We start from the raw sequence: 18,715 nt of genomic DNA, 5'->3' as shown, positions 1-18,715 counted from the left end.
AGAGACCAAGTTTACATTTGTAGCTCATCTGTTTCAAATGTTAGAGACAAAAGCTATTACAAGTGGCGGCCATATTTGATTGGCCGCTGTGGCGACCCCAAAGGTCACCGGCGCGGACGCCCTAGCTAAATCATTTAAGTATGCCCTGAGCTACACCTGTGCCAAATTTGGCGCTTTTAGACAAAAGTGAATGAAAATATCCCTAAGGGCCTCCACTAGGTATAAATGGAAACAAAATAGAAAAATATTACAATAGAATAAAAATATAACAGTAAAATAACAAAGTTCACCTTTGTGCATTCACACACAGCATAACACGATTTAATAAAGAATGAGACAATGAAGGAGTGGCATAAAATATGTCTTTTTCTGGCATCCTTGAAGAAAGTAACACATGTAAACAAACTATGGTGAGTTCAAGGACCGCCAAAATTTGTAGGACAAAACGGTGCTCGCCAAATACTCTCATCAAAAAATCATGTTTAATATAAAAAGCGGGGATTTCAAACAATTAGGGAGGTTTGTGTCATGTTTGTCCTCCTACAGAAACCCTATTAAAACAAAAATATATTTTTTCACCATTTTTTTCTATTTTCATAGATTTTTTAAAAAGCTCCAGGGAGACACTAGGGCGGCGCTAAAGAGCCACATGCGGATTTAGAGCCATCGGTTGCAGACCCCCGTGTTAGTCTGTTATAAAATAGTACTTCAACAATTTACCACTGGGTGGACGTGTTAGTCATAGCCATGGCCGTGATCGTGTTAGATAAATTAGACTTTAATTGACAGCAGTCACCAGCCACTCTGCCAGGTTTTTCCTTGACATTACAAAAGCAAAAAATGAAGAGAAAAACCAGGTGACACATAAGACATAACTGGAATATTACCGATGAAAAATATATGTGAGAGTAATATGGTTGTTGGAACGTTCTTTTGAATTGGATTTAAATTATGACTGTTTTTTAAATACTGTTTTAATACATCCACTACTTGATGTCCATATCCTACCCCCCCCCCCCCCGTCTCCCCCTGATTGTAAATGTAAATAATTCATTGTGATTATCTTGTGTGATGACTGTATTATGATGATAGTATATCTGTATCATGAATCAATTTAAGTGGACCCCGACTTAAACAAGTTGAAAAACTTATTTGGGTGTTACCATTTAGTGGTCAATTGTACGGAATATGTACTTCACTGTGCAACCTACTAATAAAAGTCTCAATCAATCAAAATCGTTCCAGAAGCCTGCCTTTCCGGGCCAGTGGCAGCCCTACAAACGTAATAATGTGCGTCATAGCAGAGAGCATATGAACAAAGACAAATCTCTTCCCCTTCCCCTTGTGTTCGTTTGATCAGGCGCTACCGTACGGCGTTGAACCGGTTATCATGGGGAGAGAGATCAGATAAACACAATAAGTAGTAAAAATAGTGTTATATCATTCTTGGTACATATAGGTTACGTGTAGTAGAAACGGAAAACTTGAGTAAAGACTCGTAAACATTATTCATTAGATAGCTAAATGGTTAACCTGCGATTCTTTACAACAAAACACCGCAATGCTCTTGAGCTGAGTGGAATATCTTTGGTTACGTCTACGTAGGACAACCAATCGTTCAATCGTAGGATTTAGTATTTTCACATATCACGTGCCCGAAAGCGTTTTCTTATTCTGTTCTTATTTTATCTTATGTTCAAAACATAATTTCTAGATGTGATTAAATACATTTTTATTGCCGTTTTATCGATACGGCACTTAATTATAGCATAACGTGTATAAGATTTACTCGTGTACTCGAACACACCACGGGAGGCGTGTGTCTATTCGGTGACGTCACAGCCTCACGCAATGTCTGTTACATCATTGAAGGCGAGCCGGTTTACTTCCCCTGATTTGCGACCCCAGAGACTTCGAAAGCTGGAAAAGTACTTGACTATTTCACTCCAGTATCGTTACGCCTTACAGGTAAGAATTTGCTCTAAAGTTTGATTATATACATTCATTGCCTATGAATAAATGACGTCTGAACCGTTCATTTGGCACATTCGCTTGTGGATTTTTTTTTAACCAAACTGCCACAATAGTGATAGTCGTGTGTCTTACATGTGTGTGATGTTCAGACATTTTTGATTTGCTATAAGGATTTTACACCCCGTTGTCCTTCATGTGTAACCTTGTAGTCTAAGATAACCTTGCTTAAAAAGTATATTTTTCTTTCTAGTCAAAATGTCAACCTACGACGAGAACGAGTCTAAATTGATGAGAAAAGCCAAAGAGAATCCTTTTGTTCCTGTGGGTGAGTACATTTTAGCTTCCTGGGTTACATCACTATCAACCCACACATGTCAGCCACTCTAATAGGGGACCATTCATGTGCTTCTAGTTTGCAGAGTCATACTCAGAGCTCTTCCTAATATTTTGGACAGCTCATACATCCTGATTGTTAGAAAACCTTAACAGGCAGCTTTATTACTATGACTGATATATCTATGTGGCACTAAATGTGCGGCAGCAGTGTTGGTGGATCTAACTAAAGCATTTGACACAATTAATCACAATATTTTAATCAAAAAACTAGAACGGTATGGCATCAGAGGGTTGGTCTTAAACTGGATTAGAAGTTATTTAACAAACAGGAAACAATATGTGAAGCTAGGCGAACACACGTCTACAACGCTAAATATATCCTGTGGTGTACCCTGGGATCAATACTAGGACCAAAATTGTTCAATCTCTATATAAAGGACATTTGTAAAGTTTCAAAAGATTTAAAGTTAGTATTATTTGCGGATGATACAACAGCGTTTTGTTCAGGAGAGAACACACGGAAGCTAATACAAATAATAACAGAATAAATTAACAAATTAAAAAGATGGTTTGACAAAAACAGACTATCTTTGAATCTCAGTAAAACTAATATATGCTATTTGGTAACAGTAGAAGAGAAAGTGAAACACAAATACAAATAGACGGAATAGAAATTGAAAGAGTAAATGGAACCAAATTTGTAGGTATAATGATTGATGATAAATTGAACTGGAAATCTCATGTAAAAAATATGCAACATAAAGTAGCAAGAAACATGTCAATAATGAATAAAGCAAAACATGTTCTAGACCAAAAATCACTCCATATTCTCTACTGCTCGCTAGTGTTACCATATCTGAGTTATTGTGCAGAAATATGGGGAAATAACTACAAAAGTACACCTCATTCATTAACGGTGTTACAAAAAAGATGAATTAGAATAATACATAATGTTGGATATAGAGAACATACAAACCCTTTATTTATTGAATCGAAAATACTGAAATTCCACGACATAGTGAATTTGCAAACAGCTAAAATTATACACAAAGCAAACTATAACCTGTTACCCAAGAATATACAACAATTCTTCTCAACAAAAGAGGAGAAATATAATCTTAGAGAAAAATGTAATTTAAAACATTTGTACGCACGTACAACACGCAAGACCTTCAGTATATCAATATGTGGAATTAAATTATGGAATGAATTAAGCAAAGAAATCAAACGATGTACTAATATGATCCATTTCAAGAAACTTTTCAAACTTAAAAATGTTTACAAAGTACAAAGAAGAACCATGATAAACATTCTGAATTTATTCCATCCATCCATTCATTTTCAAGATAATCTTACTCATCTCACCATATGAAATATAACTTACTTCACTAATTATTATTTATTTATTTTTATCGTTATTACTTATGGGGTATATTGTGAATAAATTGAGAACGGGAAGTGAACAAAAGTTTTAACAACTGCTATGTAAAGGAAAAGGGGTAGGATTAAATAAACTCTGCTTCTTCCTACTCCTTTTCTAACATGTTGAATAAAGAAACTGGAAATTGTGATGTATCATGTTGTATGCATGTTCCAAATAAACTCAAACTCAACTTAACTATTTACTTTTATTCCGACACGTTACTTCTTCCCGGAAGTGAAAAACTGTGGTGGTCAACCAAGCCAAGATAGCTGTTGTGCAGCAAGCAACGCGCAAACTCTCTTAATATGCTAGAGGCCTTGGTCTTCCTGAAAAAAGCAGATACAAGCAAAAAAAAAGCAAACTATGCAATGGACTCAGTCCCTATACTTTATCAAAAAAAGATTTGTCGAGTGATATCAAGGGTTATTCGTTGGTAATGGTAACAGTGGCAGGCCGTGCGTTTCACGCCTAGGCCTCCAGTGATGTCCTGTGTCCAATGATTACCTCTCAAAGTACCATAATTTATGTCACCTCATGAGCATTGCTGGAGAAATACTATACAGAAACACATTCACGCACTACTGGGCATTGAATCACCACCAAAAGTGTAGAAAACGGGTTATTTTCTGGCTCTTTTAAAACATATATGTGGTACTGTCAAAATTAAAATTGCAAAAAACATATTAAATGTGAAAAAATTAAGAAATAATATATCTGAACTCATAATCTGTAGAACCCATTCGAGTTTCCGGGGTTGGCCGACATCGTCTCACAAGATGTAGTTTCTCTTTAAATATCCTTCTTAAAAATGGCCTTTCAAATATGTGTTGTCTTGTCTAATCATAAAAAATGCAGACGAGGCGTGTTGGCTGAGTTCTTAAAAGTTTACTCCACAGCGTAGTCAGCAAAAACATCCCGCTGCTGGGTATCCATCCATCCATCCATTTTCTACCGCTTATTCCCTTCGGGGTCGCGGGGGGCGCTAGAGCCTATCTCAGGTACGATCGGGCGGAAGGCGGGGTACACCCTGGACAAGTCGCCACCTCATCGCAGGGCCAACCGCTGCTGGGTAATGGAGTTCTTATGTTACCGAGCTAATAACGTCACAGTATATAGGCCAGCGAGAAGGCCTTACTGACAACAACTCGTGATCTGATTGGCTATCGCAACTGCCTGTCAAATGTTTGTGTCCAACGCCCGCATTGTTGATTCTGAAAGCTCTGGGCAGATTAGGTACAGCATGGCAACATAAGCTAGCTGAATTCTGATTGGATAAAAAAACTATTTTAACCTAAAACAACAGCTCTGAAAGGAGCATAATATGACATGAAGAGAATATGAATAATTTTAGATATTATTATTATTTATTTACATGACAAAACTTGAAAAAGCATGGAGGTCTACAACTTCTTTGTGTGTGGCTTGGTCAAAGAAATTTGTATCAAGACTCTCCCGGATAAACCATGCATAATTTTTGCTCGGGTAAGGTTGCATTTCATGATTTAACTTTGCATCTACAGACATGTTTGTTGTTGTGGCTGCAAGCGCTGTTTACGACTACGTGCGTTTTCCCCGTCTTTATCCAAATATAACTATAGATGTCAAAAAATTGTATTTGCTGAAAGCTTCATTTATCATTCCTGCCATTGGTAAAAGCTTAACTTTCTTAGGTTTCGCTCACATTTGCTTTTTTAAATTCAGACTCGCCGAGTTGGTGCTTTACAAAGCACTCGTGGCAAAAATGTGTTTTAAGAAATATAAATAATATCATGTGATGATGTGGCGACTTGTCCAGGGTGTACACCGCCTTCCGCCCGATTGCAGCTGAGATAGGCTCCAGCAACCCCGAAAGGGATAAGCGGTAGAAAATGGATGGATGGATAAATAATATCAAGATAATACTTAAATGGGAAACACTGAGTTTTAAAAGTATATCAAACAAACCTTTACCTTAGTGATCACTGCAAACTTGTGCGTTCTTCAACTCTGCTACCTTCGACTGAAGTGCGTGCTACTTTTATTGTCGTTGTTTCATAAAATCGTGCACGTTTTCGCCATTCTTGATTACATTTGAATGTTTCGGACAGATAAAAACAATGCAAGCTTAGGGCGTTTTTCTTCGAGAAAGGCTAAATGGCGCCTAGTATTCATTGAGAACAGCACTGGCTTGACCACCACGCGTATTCAATGAGCCGGACGTGAGCCGAACTTGACGTCATGTAAATCCACACAATACCACTACCTGATTCTCTTGACATGGCATCTGGGAAACTGGACACAACAGGAATGTTTCTTTTTTCAGGAATGGCTGGCTTCTTCGCCATTGTTGGCTACAGACTGTGGAAAATGAAAAGCCGCGGAGACACAAAGATGTCAGTGCACTTGATCCACATGCGTGTGGCCGCCCAAGGCTTTGTGGTGGGAGCCATGACTATTGGTACGTAAAGTACTACAGTGAAACGTAAAGTACTACAGTGGAATCTTGATTTACAAACTTAATTGGTTCTTGAACATGGTTGAACATAAGAAACATGTAAACATGAATAATTGGCTTGAGCCTTGACAAAAGTCCCTATTTTAGCATTAAAAAAAAATTGCATACTTTGAAGACACTATAAATGTTCTCTCTCTCTTTTATTTCTCTCTCTCTCTCTCTCTCTCTCTCTCTCTCTCTCTCTCTCTCTCTCTCTCTCTCTCTCTCTCTCTCTCTCTCTCTCTCTCTCTATATATATATATATATATATATATATATATATATATATATATATATATATATATATATAGTGTATGCCTATAGATGTATATAACTATATATATTTATAATCTTTTAATATACGATCTGTATATAATCTATAAATATATAGATAATAAATATTTATAGATTTATTAATGTGTATATATACATATATTCATTTTCATATATATATATTTATATAAATGTGTGTGTATGTATATAATATATATATATATATATATATATATATATATATATATATATATATATATATATATATATATATATATATATATATATATATATATATATATATATATATATACATACACACACACTACCGTTCAAAAGTTTGGGGTCACCCAAACAATTTTGTGGAATAGCCTTCATTTCTAAGAACAAGAATAGACTGTCGAGTTTCAGATGAAAGTTCTCTTTTTCTGGCCATTTTGAGCGTTTAATTGACCCCACAAATGTGATGCTCCAGAAACTCAATCTGCTCAAAGGAAGGTCAGTTTTGTAGCTTCTGTAACGAGCTAAACTGTTTTCAGATGTGTGAACATGATTGCACAAGGGTTTTCTAATCATCAATTAGCCTTCTGAGCCAATGAGCAAACACATTGTACCATTAGAACACTGGAGTGATAGTTGCTGGAAGTGGGCCTCTATACACCTATGTAGATATTGCACCAAAAACCAGACATTTGCAGCTAGAATAGTCATTTACCACATTAGCAATGTATAGAGTGTATTTCTTTAAAGTTAAGACTAGTTTAAAGTTATCTTCATTGGAAAAGTACAGTGCTTTTCCTTCAAAAATAAGGACATTTCATTGTGACCCCAAACTTTTGAACGGTAGTGTGTGTGTGTGTATATATATATATATATATATATATACACACACACACACTATACATATACACACACTATATATATACAGTGTGTGTGTGTGTATATATACATGTATAAATATGTATATGTGTTACAAAAGTCTTGTTGGTGCGTTCCAAAACGTTAACCACTATGTTGTCAGAGTTAAAAAAGAAAAATCATTTTACCTTGTGTCTCTGAATATTTGTGGCATTGTTGAACACTCTGGGAGTTTTGGAAGTATAGACAATCAGTGGCTTCACCGCTAGCCTTAGCACAAACTATAAGTGTGAGTCGATCCTTCATCGGTTTGTGTCCCGGTAGTGCCTTCTCCTTCGCTGTAATAATGGTCCGCTGTAACATTTTTTGCTGTATCATCACAATTAATGACTTGCTGCGGAACAAAGCAATCTCCTTTGCTGATGAAATCCTCAAACTGAAGGGACCGCAAGCTCTAGGACAACTAGCTAAAACGCTAGCTTAAAGCGGCTGTCTAGCAACAAAGCTATACAGCGAGACTGTGAGAGTTTGGACACATTTAAAGTGTTTCTGAACATGCAAAGTGGTTTCAAAGACAGACTGACACAGCTCTAACTGGCGCAAGGTACGACGATTGTGTGAATAAACATGTCGGAAGTGCCGGTAGTTGTCGAAGCTCTTAAAAATGGGTGCGCCCAAATGTACAGGAAGTGATGTCCGCACCTGATGGCTTTAAGCGGCATGCTGAATGAATGAATGAATGGTTAAGTGTTCGTAAGCCGAGACATGGTTTGCTGTTAGGCATATTTTGCACAGTTCATAAACCGAAAAGGCCGCAAATAGAGGCCTTGGTAAGTCGAGGTTCCACTGTATTTGTATTAACATGTAACAGCATACTTGCTATAATATAACCTTTTTTTTCCCTCTGTTTTTAGGTGTCTTGTTTTCTATGTACAGGGATTATTTTGCAAAGCCTAAAGAAACTCAGGAGGCACAATCCAAGTGAACATTGACTTCCTTAAGTCTAATGTTGCTTAGTATTACCTCACATTATGATCTGTACAAGGTTTATATTTACAGGTGGACCGCACAGATGATATGCTTATTCTTTTGAGCACTGTACCTCAGCTGTAAAAGACCTTCTCTCTATGTCACCTTTTCTGCACATTTGCAGTTATTGGTTGTTTTTTTTTAATTAGGGGCATATTGTATAGTGTGGAAGTAATATACATATATGAAATATATTTATAACATTTAACATTGCGTGTGTGTGAGCTACAATAGAATTTTATTTTAAAAGACTGACCGCTTTTAGTTCCCTTGATTGACTGTTTGTCACTGTACTACTAATGTAGGAATTTTTGCCAAATGAAACCCGCTCTCACCTTAGCCCCCTTTGGGCTTCCATTATATGGTATTTATTCAAACCAACAAAAACATACTGTCTCATTGTCCATCCATCCATTTTCTACCGCTTGTCCCTTTAGGGCGACCCGGGGGGTGCTGGAGCCAATCTCATAGTGTTTTATTTAAGTACATTTATTCAGACATCAAATTTTATTCACTGGGCTTGACTGTAAAGGGTGAGTTCTTAAAACATGTATTCATTGACATAGGTCCAAGGTAATCTTGATGAGCAAACCTATTGGTACTATACAGTTGAATAATAGTGTTTTTCAACCACTGTGCCACGGCACACTAGTGTACCGTGAGATATTGTTTGGTGTGCCGTGGGAGATTATCTAATTTCACCTAATTGGGTTAAAAATATTTTTTGTAAACCAGTAATTATAATCCGCAAATGTGCCGTTGTTGAGTGTCTGTGCTGTCTAGAGCTCGGCAGAGTACCATGTTATACTCTTCCATATCAGTAGGTGGCAGCAGGTACCTAATGGCTTTGTAGATGTCGGAAACAGCAGGAGGCAGGCAGCGTGCAGGTAAATAAGGTATTTAACGCTTAAACCAACAATAAACAAGGCGAATGCTGCTAAGAAAAGGCATTGAAGCTTAGGGATGGCTATGCAAAACGAAGCTAAAACTGAACTGGCTGCAAAGTAAACAAAAACAGAACGCTGGACGACAGCAAAGACTTGCAGTGTGTGGAGCAGACGTCGTCCACAAATTGCATCCGTACATGCCATGACAATACCAAAATAGGAGCGCAAGACAAAAACAAACACTACACGGAGGAAAACACCAAAAAAATTCTGAATAAGTCACAGCGTAATGTGACAGGTCGTGACAGTACACCTTCTTTGACACACGAGCTAGAGTGATGCATAGTTTGAATTCATATCCAACAATTGCGAGAACGACTTTTTACTGTCAATATCGGCTGCTGAATTTCATTTTTTTTTGTTTTCTGCTGGTGTGCCTCGGGATTTTTTCAATGAAAAAAATGTGCCGTGGCTCAGAAAAGGTTGAAAAACACTGGAATAATACACTGTAACTATAGGCTACTAGATAACCACTTATTTAAATGGCACAGCTAATTCTGTGATACACATACAATGCCTTATGAGTAACGTAGCTGATTCAATAATTGTTTTAATAAATTGTCAGTATTTCTTATGCATGGTTGTGTTTGTTTTATTTTACTGAAAAAATACAAGCAGTGAAGCTTTTGTGAACGTTGTGTATACAGAGTTAAATGTGGCCACACTGGCCAGTCAGATTAGTTCCGTGGGGAACATTCTAGCTATTGCCTTTGTCTCTACGTTGCAACATTAAAATAGTACGTAATATAATGAAAGTCGAATATTTAATAAGGCAATTTTTAAGGAGAAAGGTGGCGAGTCGCTAATTTAACATTAGCTAGTAGCATCAGCAGGTCGCCATGACAGCCTTGTCGTTGCCGCGAGACTTCCTGAGATCTCGTCAGTGCTGTTGCCATGGACGCAATGGTCGGGCACAGGAAGCCATTGAGTTTCTTCCATACTTACGCAAAACAGCCTCGTCATTGTAATGACAGGTGAGTTTATTTACTTGTATTTGGTTTTCTGCATGGTAGGTAAACAACTTAGTTGTACGTGTCGTTGCAGGAAGTAGGAAACAGTAAATACTACAATGTTGCTGGTTGAAGTTTATTTGGAACATGTATATATTTTCGATGTGATACATTACATATTTTCATTTCTCTTTACAACATGCCTAAAAAGGAGTAGGAAGAAGCAAAGCTGGTTTAATCCCATCCCTTTTCCACTTTATAGCACATGAACACATGTTTTATATGGGCGGTATAGCTCGGTTGGTAGAGTGGCCGTGCCAGCAATTTGAGGGATCCAGGTTCGATCCCCGCTTCCGCCATCCTATTCACTGCCGTTGTATCCTTGGGCAAGACATTTTACCCACCTTACCCACACTGGTTTAAAAATGTAGCTTAGATATTGGGTTTCACTATGTAAAGCGCTTTGAGTCACTAGAGAAAAGCGCTACTTCACATGTTCACTTCCTGTTTTCAATTTATAACAATTTGCATGATTTCTAAATACAACTGTTCTCTTAAGTCAGTTTTGATTCACTTAATGAAATATCTTTTTTCACTAACTTCCAGACGTGTCAAAATTCCTCCTTGTACTTTGTAAACACTTTTTGAGTTTCAACAGTTTGTTAAACTATCATATTAGTACTTTGATTTATTTGCTTAATTTATTCCATAATTTATTGTTGATTCATTTACTTATTAATCCATTCCATAATTCAATTGCACATACTAATATACTTTTTTTTTAAATGTTGAACGTGCATGCAAATGTTTAAGTTAGATTTTTCTCTAAGGTTATATTTCTCATTTTTTGCTTAATATAATACAACATATGTAATGTAAATAAAGATGTCCGATAATATCGGGCTGCCAATATTATCGGCCGATAAATGCTTTAAAATGTAATATCGGAATTTATCTGTATCGGTTTCAAAAAGTAAAATGTATGACTTTTTCAAACGCCGCTGTACGTAGTGGTACACCGACGTAGGGAGAAGTATAGAGCGCCAATAAACCTTGAAGGCACTTCCTATGCGTGCCGGTCCACTCAAATTATACCTGTGGCTCTACACAAACACAAGTAAATGCAATACATACTTGGTCAACAGCCATACAGGTCACACTGAGGGTGGCCGTATAAACAACTTTAACACTGTTACAAATATGCGCCACACTGTGAACCCACACCAAACAATGACAAACACATTTTGGGAGAACATCCGCACCGTAACAGAACAAATACCCAGAACCCCTTGCAGCACTAACTCTTCCGGGACGCTACAATATACCCCCGCTACCACCAAGCCCCGCCCCCTCCAGCCCCGCCCACCTCAACCCGATATCGGTTGATATCGGAATCGGTAATTAAGAGTTGGACAATATCTGGATATTGGCAAAAAAGCCATTATCGGACATCTCTAAATGTAAACATTGTTTTGTCCAGTTACAGCATATTTAAGCTGTTATTTATTGTGGTTTGGTGTACAGTACACTTAAACTAATAGACTGTTTATTTTAGAGCTCTTGTATTGGCATTTTATTATATTTAAGATTTGTATATTTATTTAATTGCTTCCATCCCCATCCATTTTTTACCGCTTATTCCCTTCGGGGTCGCGGGTATTTAATTGCTTATTCTACTTTATACCTGTAAATATCCTGTAACATGTCTCAAAAAGCTGCTAGCAATTTAAGTGGAGCACTGAACCGAGTTATTGTGTGCAATGACAAAGAATCGTAATGCTGTCCACTTTGTTACTGTAAAAAACAGATTATGGAGAACGGTGGCGATGAAATGACGGATCTTCAACTTCAATCCCTGCATAAACAGCAGGAAAACAGACAATATCACAAACAAAGAAAAGAAAAGGATACATCTGTCAATGATTTGGAGTTATTAAAAAAACAAGATAAACCCAACATTGATGACAGGTAAAGTCTTAAAGAAATGTATACAATAAATCTAATTGATTTATTGTATTAATCATTTCACTTTCTGTAGTCTTCCAAATGGCAATCAGTATTTGCTGGACCAACTAAGGGAACTGAAGGACTTGAATGGTCGCCTCTTTAAACTGCTGAGCGAAAAAGACTTTGAAATCAAACACATGAAGAAGAAATGGGAACAAGAGAGGCTGGTCATGTCTGGTAGGTTTCTATTCTAGTTTTTGGTCCAATGAGCAGTAAACTAATGGTGTTGAGTGTTTAGGGGCATCCGGCTTGGCAGGGGATGTGGCTGCCGTCAAGATTGTGGAGTTGTCCAAGAGAAACCGACAGTTGACCGCTGAAGTGGAGCGAGAGAGGACCAAATCCAAACAAAACAGCAACAGACTCAAAGAGCTGGAAAAAAATGTAAGACGTACCAATAAAGTCATTTTCTGGATTAACTTGTCTCATGTCCCACTTTTTCTTAAAGCTGCAGGCTGCTCTGCATTCACTACCACAAGAACAAAAGATTGTCACAGTGCAGCAACCACACTTGGAGGTAAGTATAATAAAACCAGTGTTTTTCCATCTGCTATACTTACTCATTTCTGTCCACCAAAACAGGACAATCCAGCAGTGAAAACCCTGAAGGAGAAATTAGCTGCTGCCCAGCTAAGAGCCACAGAGTACCGCAACCAAGTTCAGTCTCTCAAACAGGAGTTAAAAGTGGCTCAGAAGGTGCAAAACATTGCATTTGTCATGGCCACTGAACAAATCATTCAAAACCCGTATCCTTATGCAATGGTTATGGTTTTTGTTGTAGGTTTTGATGAGCGAGGTTGGCGAAGACATCAACCTTCAGCAATTAGTGAGCTGTCCAGGCAGCTTTAGAGGACGTGCACAGCAGATGCTGGCTCTTCACGCAAGGGTAAGATGGAGGAAATCAAATTATGGTATAAAAGACTCCAGAGAATTGCAATTACATCAGAGTGCGCCTGTGAGCAAGACATGGCCCACTGCCAAATAAGACACACATTGAAACTATATTGACGAGACAGCTGGTTAGTATATTCTAGCGAACCTCAGATGTAGATTACAGAGCACACTAGTCTTGGATAAAATTTGTGGCAAAACCTTCTTTGTATACTTATCTCTTTTTAAATACATTGTGAATTGATTTGTAGCATTCTATTACAAATATATTGGATAGTATATATGTTTATGTGAAACAAGGGTATACAGTATATCTTCATAATTTAACATAACAGGGACCTGCAGTCAGGTGAGGCAGAGCTTCAGAGCAAAAAAAATTAAACACAAACAAAAAATAATATTTGTCTTTTAAACTTTATTATAAATGTATTTTTAATATGATTGAAATGTATTTTTTAACCTTCACTTCAGTAAAAATCACTACATTTGCACACAAACCCTACATGGGGCTTCTGGGTATCGTGTGTGGAAGCTGCAGAGGTTGGGGCGTAGCTTACTGTCTGGTGTGCTCGTCACAATGTCGCCAAAATAAGGTTTGCAGAGACATTTTTACACCATGAATTTCTAGTTTGTACACTCCAAACTTTTTGACCTGTTAGAGAGAGACTAGGGTCTGTATTAGAGTGCAGTGCCTCTTGTAGTACTCTGACTCGCCTCATTGTGTGAAGTGGGGCGATAGTGAGCTGTTGCATTTCACTAAATGTGTCGGGCTGTGTAATATATATATATATATATATATATATATATATATATATATATATATATATATATATATATATATATATATATATATATATATATATATATACATATACATATATATATATATATATATATATATATATATATATACATATATATATATATATATATATATATATATATATATATATATATATATATATATATACAGTATATATATATATATATATAACACATAACTGATTATACAAATTACATTTTCATTGAGGATATATAGTGCGTGTACTTCACATCCAAATACGTATTTAAATATTTGATTGATGATTTATGAAAGGGAATGACTTCCTGTGTCTTCTTGTTATCTTAAGCAACAACCTGTATTGACTGTGATTACAGCATAAAAACTTAAAGGCCTACTGAAACCCACTACTACCGACCACGCAGTCTGATAGTTTATATATCAATGATGAAATCTTAACATTGCAACACATGCCAATACGGCCGGGTTAACTTATAAAGTGCAATTTTAAATTTCCCGCTAAACTTCCGGTTCAAAACGCCTTTGGAGGATGACGTATGCGCGTGACGTCGAGAGATCCACGGAAGTGTTTGGACCATATTGGACACAATACACAGAGCTCTGTTTTCTTCGACAAAATTCCACAGTATTCTGGACATCTGTGTTGGTGAATCTTTTGCAATGGAGGTTGCAAAGAAGAACGTTGTAGGTGGGATCGGTGTATGCGGCTGGCTGTAGCAACACAACAAGGAGGACTTTGAATTGGATAGCAGACGCACTAGCGGCGAACTCACCTTGACTTCCTACGTCTCCGGGCCGCCGACCGCATCGTCAAACGCTGGAACGCAGGTGAGCACGGGTGTTGATGAGCGGAGGAGGGCTGGCTGGCGTAGGTGGAGCGCTAATGTTTTTATCATAGCTCTGACGAGGTCCCGTTGTTAAGTTAGCGTCGTTAGCAACAGCATTGCTAGGCTTCGACAGGCGTCGAATACATATTAACCGTGTATTTACATGTCCAGTGTTTGGTTCGGTGTCTCCTGATAGTAGTATTGTTGATCTTCTGTCTATCCTTCCAGTCAGGGATTTATTTATTTTGTTTCTATCTGCATTTGAGACAGATGCTATCACGTTAGCTCAGTAGCTAAGTGTGTCATCGATGTATTGTTGTGGAGATAAAAGTCACTCTGAATGTCCATTTCGCGTGCTCGACTCTCATTTTCAAGAGGATATAGTATCCGAGGTGGTTTAAAATACAAATCCGTGATCCATAATAGAAAAAGGAGAGAGTGTGGAATCCAATGAGCCAGCTTGTACATAAGTTACGGTCAGAGCGAAAAAAGATACGTCCGGTACTGCCTCTAGTTCTTCACTCTAACGTGACTCATCCACGAATCGTCATCCTCGCTCAAATTAATGGGGTAATCGTCACTTTCTCGCTCCTAATATCTCTCGCTCCATGTAAACAACGGGGAATTGTGAGCAGCACTACCGCTTGTGACGTCACGCTACTTCCGGTAGGGGCAAGGTTTTTTTATCAGCGAGCAAAAGTTGCGAACTTTATCGTCGATTTTCTCTACTAAATCCTTTCAGCAAAAATATGGCAATATCGCGAAATGATCAAGTATGACACATAGAATGGATCTGCTATTCCCGTTTAAATAAAAAAAAATCATTTCAGTAGGCCTTTAAATTAGAAAAAAAATCCATAGGCATAAAGGCCTTTTCTGGTGTGACTGCCACATGTCACTATAATTATGTGATGTACTATTTTTAGCATTGACTGAGAAAAGTGCTAAAAATGTGATTTTATGTAGATAATTTAATTACCTAATCAAGTGTGCGCATAAAAAAAATATATAGGAGCTATGAATAAACCGAAATAAGGTCAAATGAAGCAATCAGTGTGTTACAGGTGCGTGACCTCGAGCAGCAGTTGAAGCTACAGTCCTCTCTGTCAAGTGAGCTGAATGTGGAAGACCAGCTTCCTAAAATTAAAAATCAGGGCAGAAACATCAGCTACATCCGCAGCATCGAGAAGGAGAAAAAGGAAGCATTTCAGGTTTGTTTTTTTACCTTCTAATGAAGACATGATGCTGCCAATATGTTTTAACACCGCTTTAGAGGATCTCAGCCAGCTATGAAGCCCTCCAGAACGAACACGATCAAATGAAGAAAGAGCTGGAAGCCTCCAAAGCCAGGAACAAATGTCTGTCTGCTGAAGCCAAAACTCTAAAGGCTCAGATATCTGCCCTGCTGGTGAAGAGTAAACATGATGATGAGCTTGTGGACGCCCTGCTGGTAAGACCTGAAGAAGTCTAGCTTTCACTATACCTCAGGTAATATTTAGAGGATACTAAGATAATTTCCCTCTTTTTATGGCAGAAAGAGAAAAACCGGATGCTGGAGATGCTGAGTCAGCTCACCAAACAGAACTCGGTCACCCGTCCCAGCCCGGTATCATCATTCAGCAGCGCTCTCTCGGAGCAGAAAACTCTCATCCAGAACTTGTACCAACTTGTAGCTGACAAAGAGAACACCATCAAAGAATTAGAGGCGAAAATCCAGCATGTCCCAAATGGTAATTACTGACATTTAATAAAAAACAAAATCTCTGTAAAAAGTGGTGGGGAAAAATATTAATTAAATTAGTAGAATTTACTTTATATATTTCAATGAGAAAAGTTCGATGTATATTTTAGTAAGTACAGTATAATATTTTAAAAGTTTAAATGAAAACATTTATAGGACCAATTTAAAAAAAGCAAGCTGTGAGCTGCAGCCGTTTGGACACCTGACTCTTTTAATCTGTGTAAAGATGCTGTTCTATGACAAATAGAGATTAAACATACTGCCATTTTATTAAGTGTTTGCTTTATTGTAGATGTGTTTTGTGCATTTTGAACTAGATGTACTCTTTTTGCTAGAGTTTTGCTATACATATGTATCTATTGATGTGGTGTTTAGAATTCAGTCACCATGATGTAAGTTAATGTATTGTTTCATATAACGATGTGTCTTGTTATATTGTAAATATGTGTATGATGCTATCCATATATGTAAAAGTTTCAGGTGCGTTCTATTCAGGTGTACTGGAGAAGAGGCTATGCCGGATAGTCAAATGTCGGATTCTGGAGGAGCAGTGTGGTTTTCGCCCTGGTCGTGGAACTGTGGACCAGCTCTTTACTCTTGCCGGGGTCCTTGAGGGTGCATGGGAGTTTTCCTGCATGTGTTTTGGGAACTCAGAGACTGTGTCCCTCGGGAACTCCTGTGGAGAGTGCTCAGGGAGTCTGGGGAATCGGACTCAGGGAGTCTGGGGATTGTGGCGGTCCGCTCCCTATATGATCAGTGTCAGAGCTTGGTCCGCACTGCCGGCAATAAGTCAGACCCTTTTCCAGTGAGAGTTGGACTCCGCTAGGGCTGCCCCTTGTCACCGATAACTTTTATGGACAGAATTTCTAGGCACAGTCAGGGCATTGAGGGGATCCTGTTTGGTGGCTGCAGGATTAGATATGTGCTTTTTGTGGATGATGTGGTCCTGCTGCCTTCATCTGACCAGGATCTTCACCTCTCACTGGATCGGTTCGCAGCTGAGTGTGAAGCGACTGGGATGAAAATCAGCACTTCCAGGACTGAGTCCTTAATTCTTGCCTGGAAAAGGGTGAGTGCCATCCTGCCCCAAGTGGAGGAGTTCAAGTACCTCGGAGTCTTGTTCACGAGTGAGGGAAGAGTGGATCGTGAGGTCAACAGGCGGATCGGTGAGGCGTCTTCAGTAATGCGGACGCTGTATCGATCCGTTGTGGTGAAGAATGAGCTGAGCCGGAAGGCAAAGCTCTCAATTTACCGGTCGATCTACGTTCCCATCCTCACCTATGGTCATGAGCTTTGGGTCATGACCGAAAGGACAAGATCACGGGTACAAGCGGCCGAAATGAGCTTCCTCCGCCTGGTGGCGGGGCTCTCCCTTAGAGATAGGGTGAGAAGCTCTGTCATCCAGGAGGAGCTCAAACTAAAGCCGCTGCTCCTCCACATCGAGAGGAGCCAGATGAGGTGGTTCTGGCATCTGGTCAGGATGCCACCCGAACGAGGCCCTCCCTAGGGAGGTGTTTAGGGCACGTCCGACCGGTAGGAGGCCACGGGGGAAACCCAGGACACGTTAGGAAGACTATGTCTCCCGGCTGGCCTGGGAACGCCTCGGGATCCCCCGGGAGGAGCTGGACGAAATGGCTGGGGAGAGGGAAGTCTGGGCTTCCCTGCTTAGGCTGCTGCCCCCGCGACCCGACCTCAAGATTAGCGGAAGAAGATGGATGGATGGATGTTTAGTTGAATAATTATGGAAATATATCTATGGTTAATCTCATTCATCCAGGTAAGTCTATGAGCATGAACTGATGAAGCCTACTTGGATGAGAGGCAAAATGTCTTTAAGACAAACAGCCCAGTTGCGATCGATTGAATGCCCTGTGATTACAACTGAAAATAAAATGACGTGTTCACCTCTGCACTGCAGCATGAACCTACCTTACGTCATCCTTATGGTCAGACCCCGACTTGTACTGCTCCTATACATGGCTGACCTGCACACAAATGCGTCGTGGAATACAGGTAACATTGGTGGAAAATGGCTCGTTTACGTCTTATTGAACGGAAATATTCTATATATGACGCAGTAACTATGTGAGACTAAAGCAAATGTCGTAACACAGTGCATTCCGGTTATCACTAATGCGCAACAAAGGGCAACACGTCTCATTTCTTTTGCGCAACAAAGGCTGAAAT

General features: G+C 38.7%; 2 protein-coding genes and 1 long non-coding RNA gene across 5 annotated transcripts; 2 read left to right on the top strand and 1 right to left on the bottom strand.

Moving 5' to 3' along the window:
• Positions 1-1,812: 1,812 nt before the first annotated feature.
• higd1a (HIG1 hypoxia inducible domain family, member 1A) lies at positions 1,813-9,842 on the top strand. Its single transcript, XM_062022468.1, has 4 exons — positions 1,813-1,968; positions 2,225-2,299; positions 6,036-6,170; positions 8,252-9,842. The coding sequence occupies exons 2-4, from the start codon at positions 2,230-2,232 to the stop codon at positions 8,320-8,322; spliced, it is 276 nt and encodes a 91-aa protein (XP_061878452.1). The 5' UTR covers positions 1,813-1,968; positions 2,225-2,229; the 3' UTR covers positions 8,323-9,842.
• A 198-nt stretch (positions 9,843-10,040) lies between these two features.
• LOC133630748 (coiled-coil domain-containing protein 13-like) lies at positions 10,041-17,437 on the top strand. 2 transcript variants are annotated; one of them, XM_062022464.1, is made up of 11 exons: positions 10,041-10,287; positions 12,071-12,231; positions 12,302-12,447; positions 12,509-12,651; positions 12,716-12,784; positions 12,850-12,963; positions 13,049-13,153; positions 15,852-15,998; positions 16,061-16,237; positions 16,322-16,517; positions 17,024-17,437. In XM_062022464.1, the coding sequence occupies exons 2-11, from the start codon at positions 12,074-12,076 to the stop codon at positions 17,335-17,337; spliced, it is 1,569 nt and encodes a 522-aa protein (XP_061878448.1). In that variant the 5' UTR covers positions 10,041-10,287; positions 12,071-12,073; the 3' UTR covers positions 17,338-17,437. The 2 variants fall into 2 exon arrangements, with proteins under 2 accessions (XP_061878448.1, XP_061878449.1); XM_062022465.1 differs by lacking the exon at positions 10,041-10,287 and having other exon boundaries at positions 11,647-12,231.
• LOC133630752 (uncharacterized) lies at positions 14,168-18,608 on the bottom strand. Of its 2 annotated transcripts, none has more exons than XR_009821335.1 (4): positions 18,458-18,608; positions 16,271-16,460; positions 16,013-16,192; positions 14,168-15,924 (listed from the first exon to the last, which is right to left on the bottom strand). It is a non-coding gene; the product is annotated as an uncharacterized LOC133630752 (long non-coding RNA). The 2 variants fall into 2 exon arrangements; XR_009821336.1 differs by having other exon boundaries at positions 16,013-16,189.
• Positions 18,609-18,715: the final 107 nt, after the last annotated feature.

This window comes from Entelurus aequoreus, linkage group LG16, assembly GCF_033978785.1.
Source record: "Entelurus aequoreus isolate RoL-2023_Sb linkage group LG16, RoL_Eaeq_v1.1, whole genome shotgun sequence".
Lineage (NCBI taxonomy): Eukaryota > Metazoa > Chordata > Actinopteri > Syngnathiformes > Syngnathidae > Entelurus > Entelurus aequoreus.
Note: the sequence above shows the minus strand (reverse complement) of the source record. Positions and strands in the feature narration are given on the sequence as shown.

Coding starts and splice junctions, on each gene's coding strand:
- LOC133630748 (XM_062022464.1), top strand. CDS start 12,074: ATGGAGAACGGTGGCGATGAAATGACGGATCTTCAACTTCAATCCCTG. Junction 12,785..12,849: donor TGCAGCAACCACACTTGGAG/GTAAGTATAATA, acceptor CCACCAAAACAG/GACAATCCAGCAGTGAAAAC. Junction 16,518..17,023: donor AATCCAGCATGTCCCAAATG/GTAATTACTGAC, acceptor CGTTCTATTCAG/GTGTACTGGAGAAGAGGCTA.
- higd1a (XM_062022468.1), top strand. CDS start 2,230: ATGTCAACCTACGACGAGAACGAGTCTAAATTGATGAGAAAAGCCAAA. Junction 2,300..6,035: donor GAATCCTTTTGTTCCTGTGG/GTGAGTACATTT, acceptor TTCTTTTTTCAG/GAATGGCTGGCTTCTTCGCC. Junction 6,171..8,251: donor GGTGGGAGCCATGACTATTG/GTACGTAAAGTA, acceptor CTCTGTTTTTAG/GTGTCTTGTTTTCTATGTAC.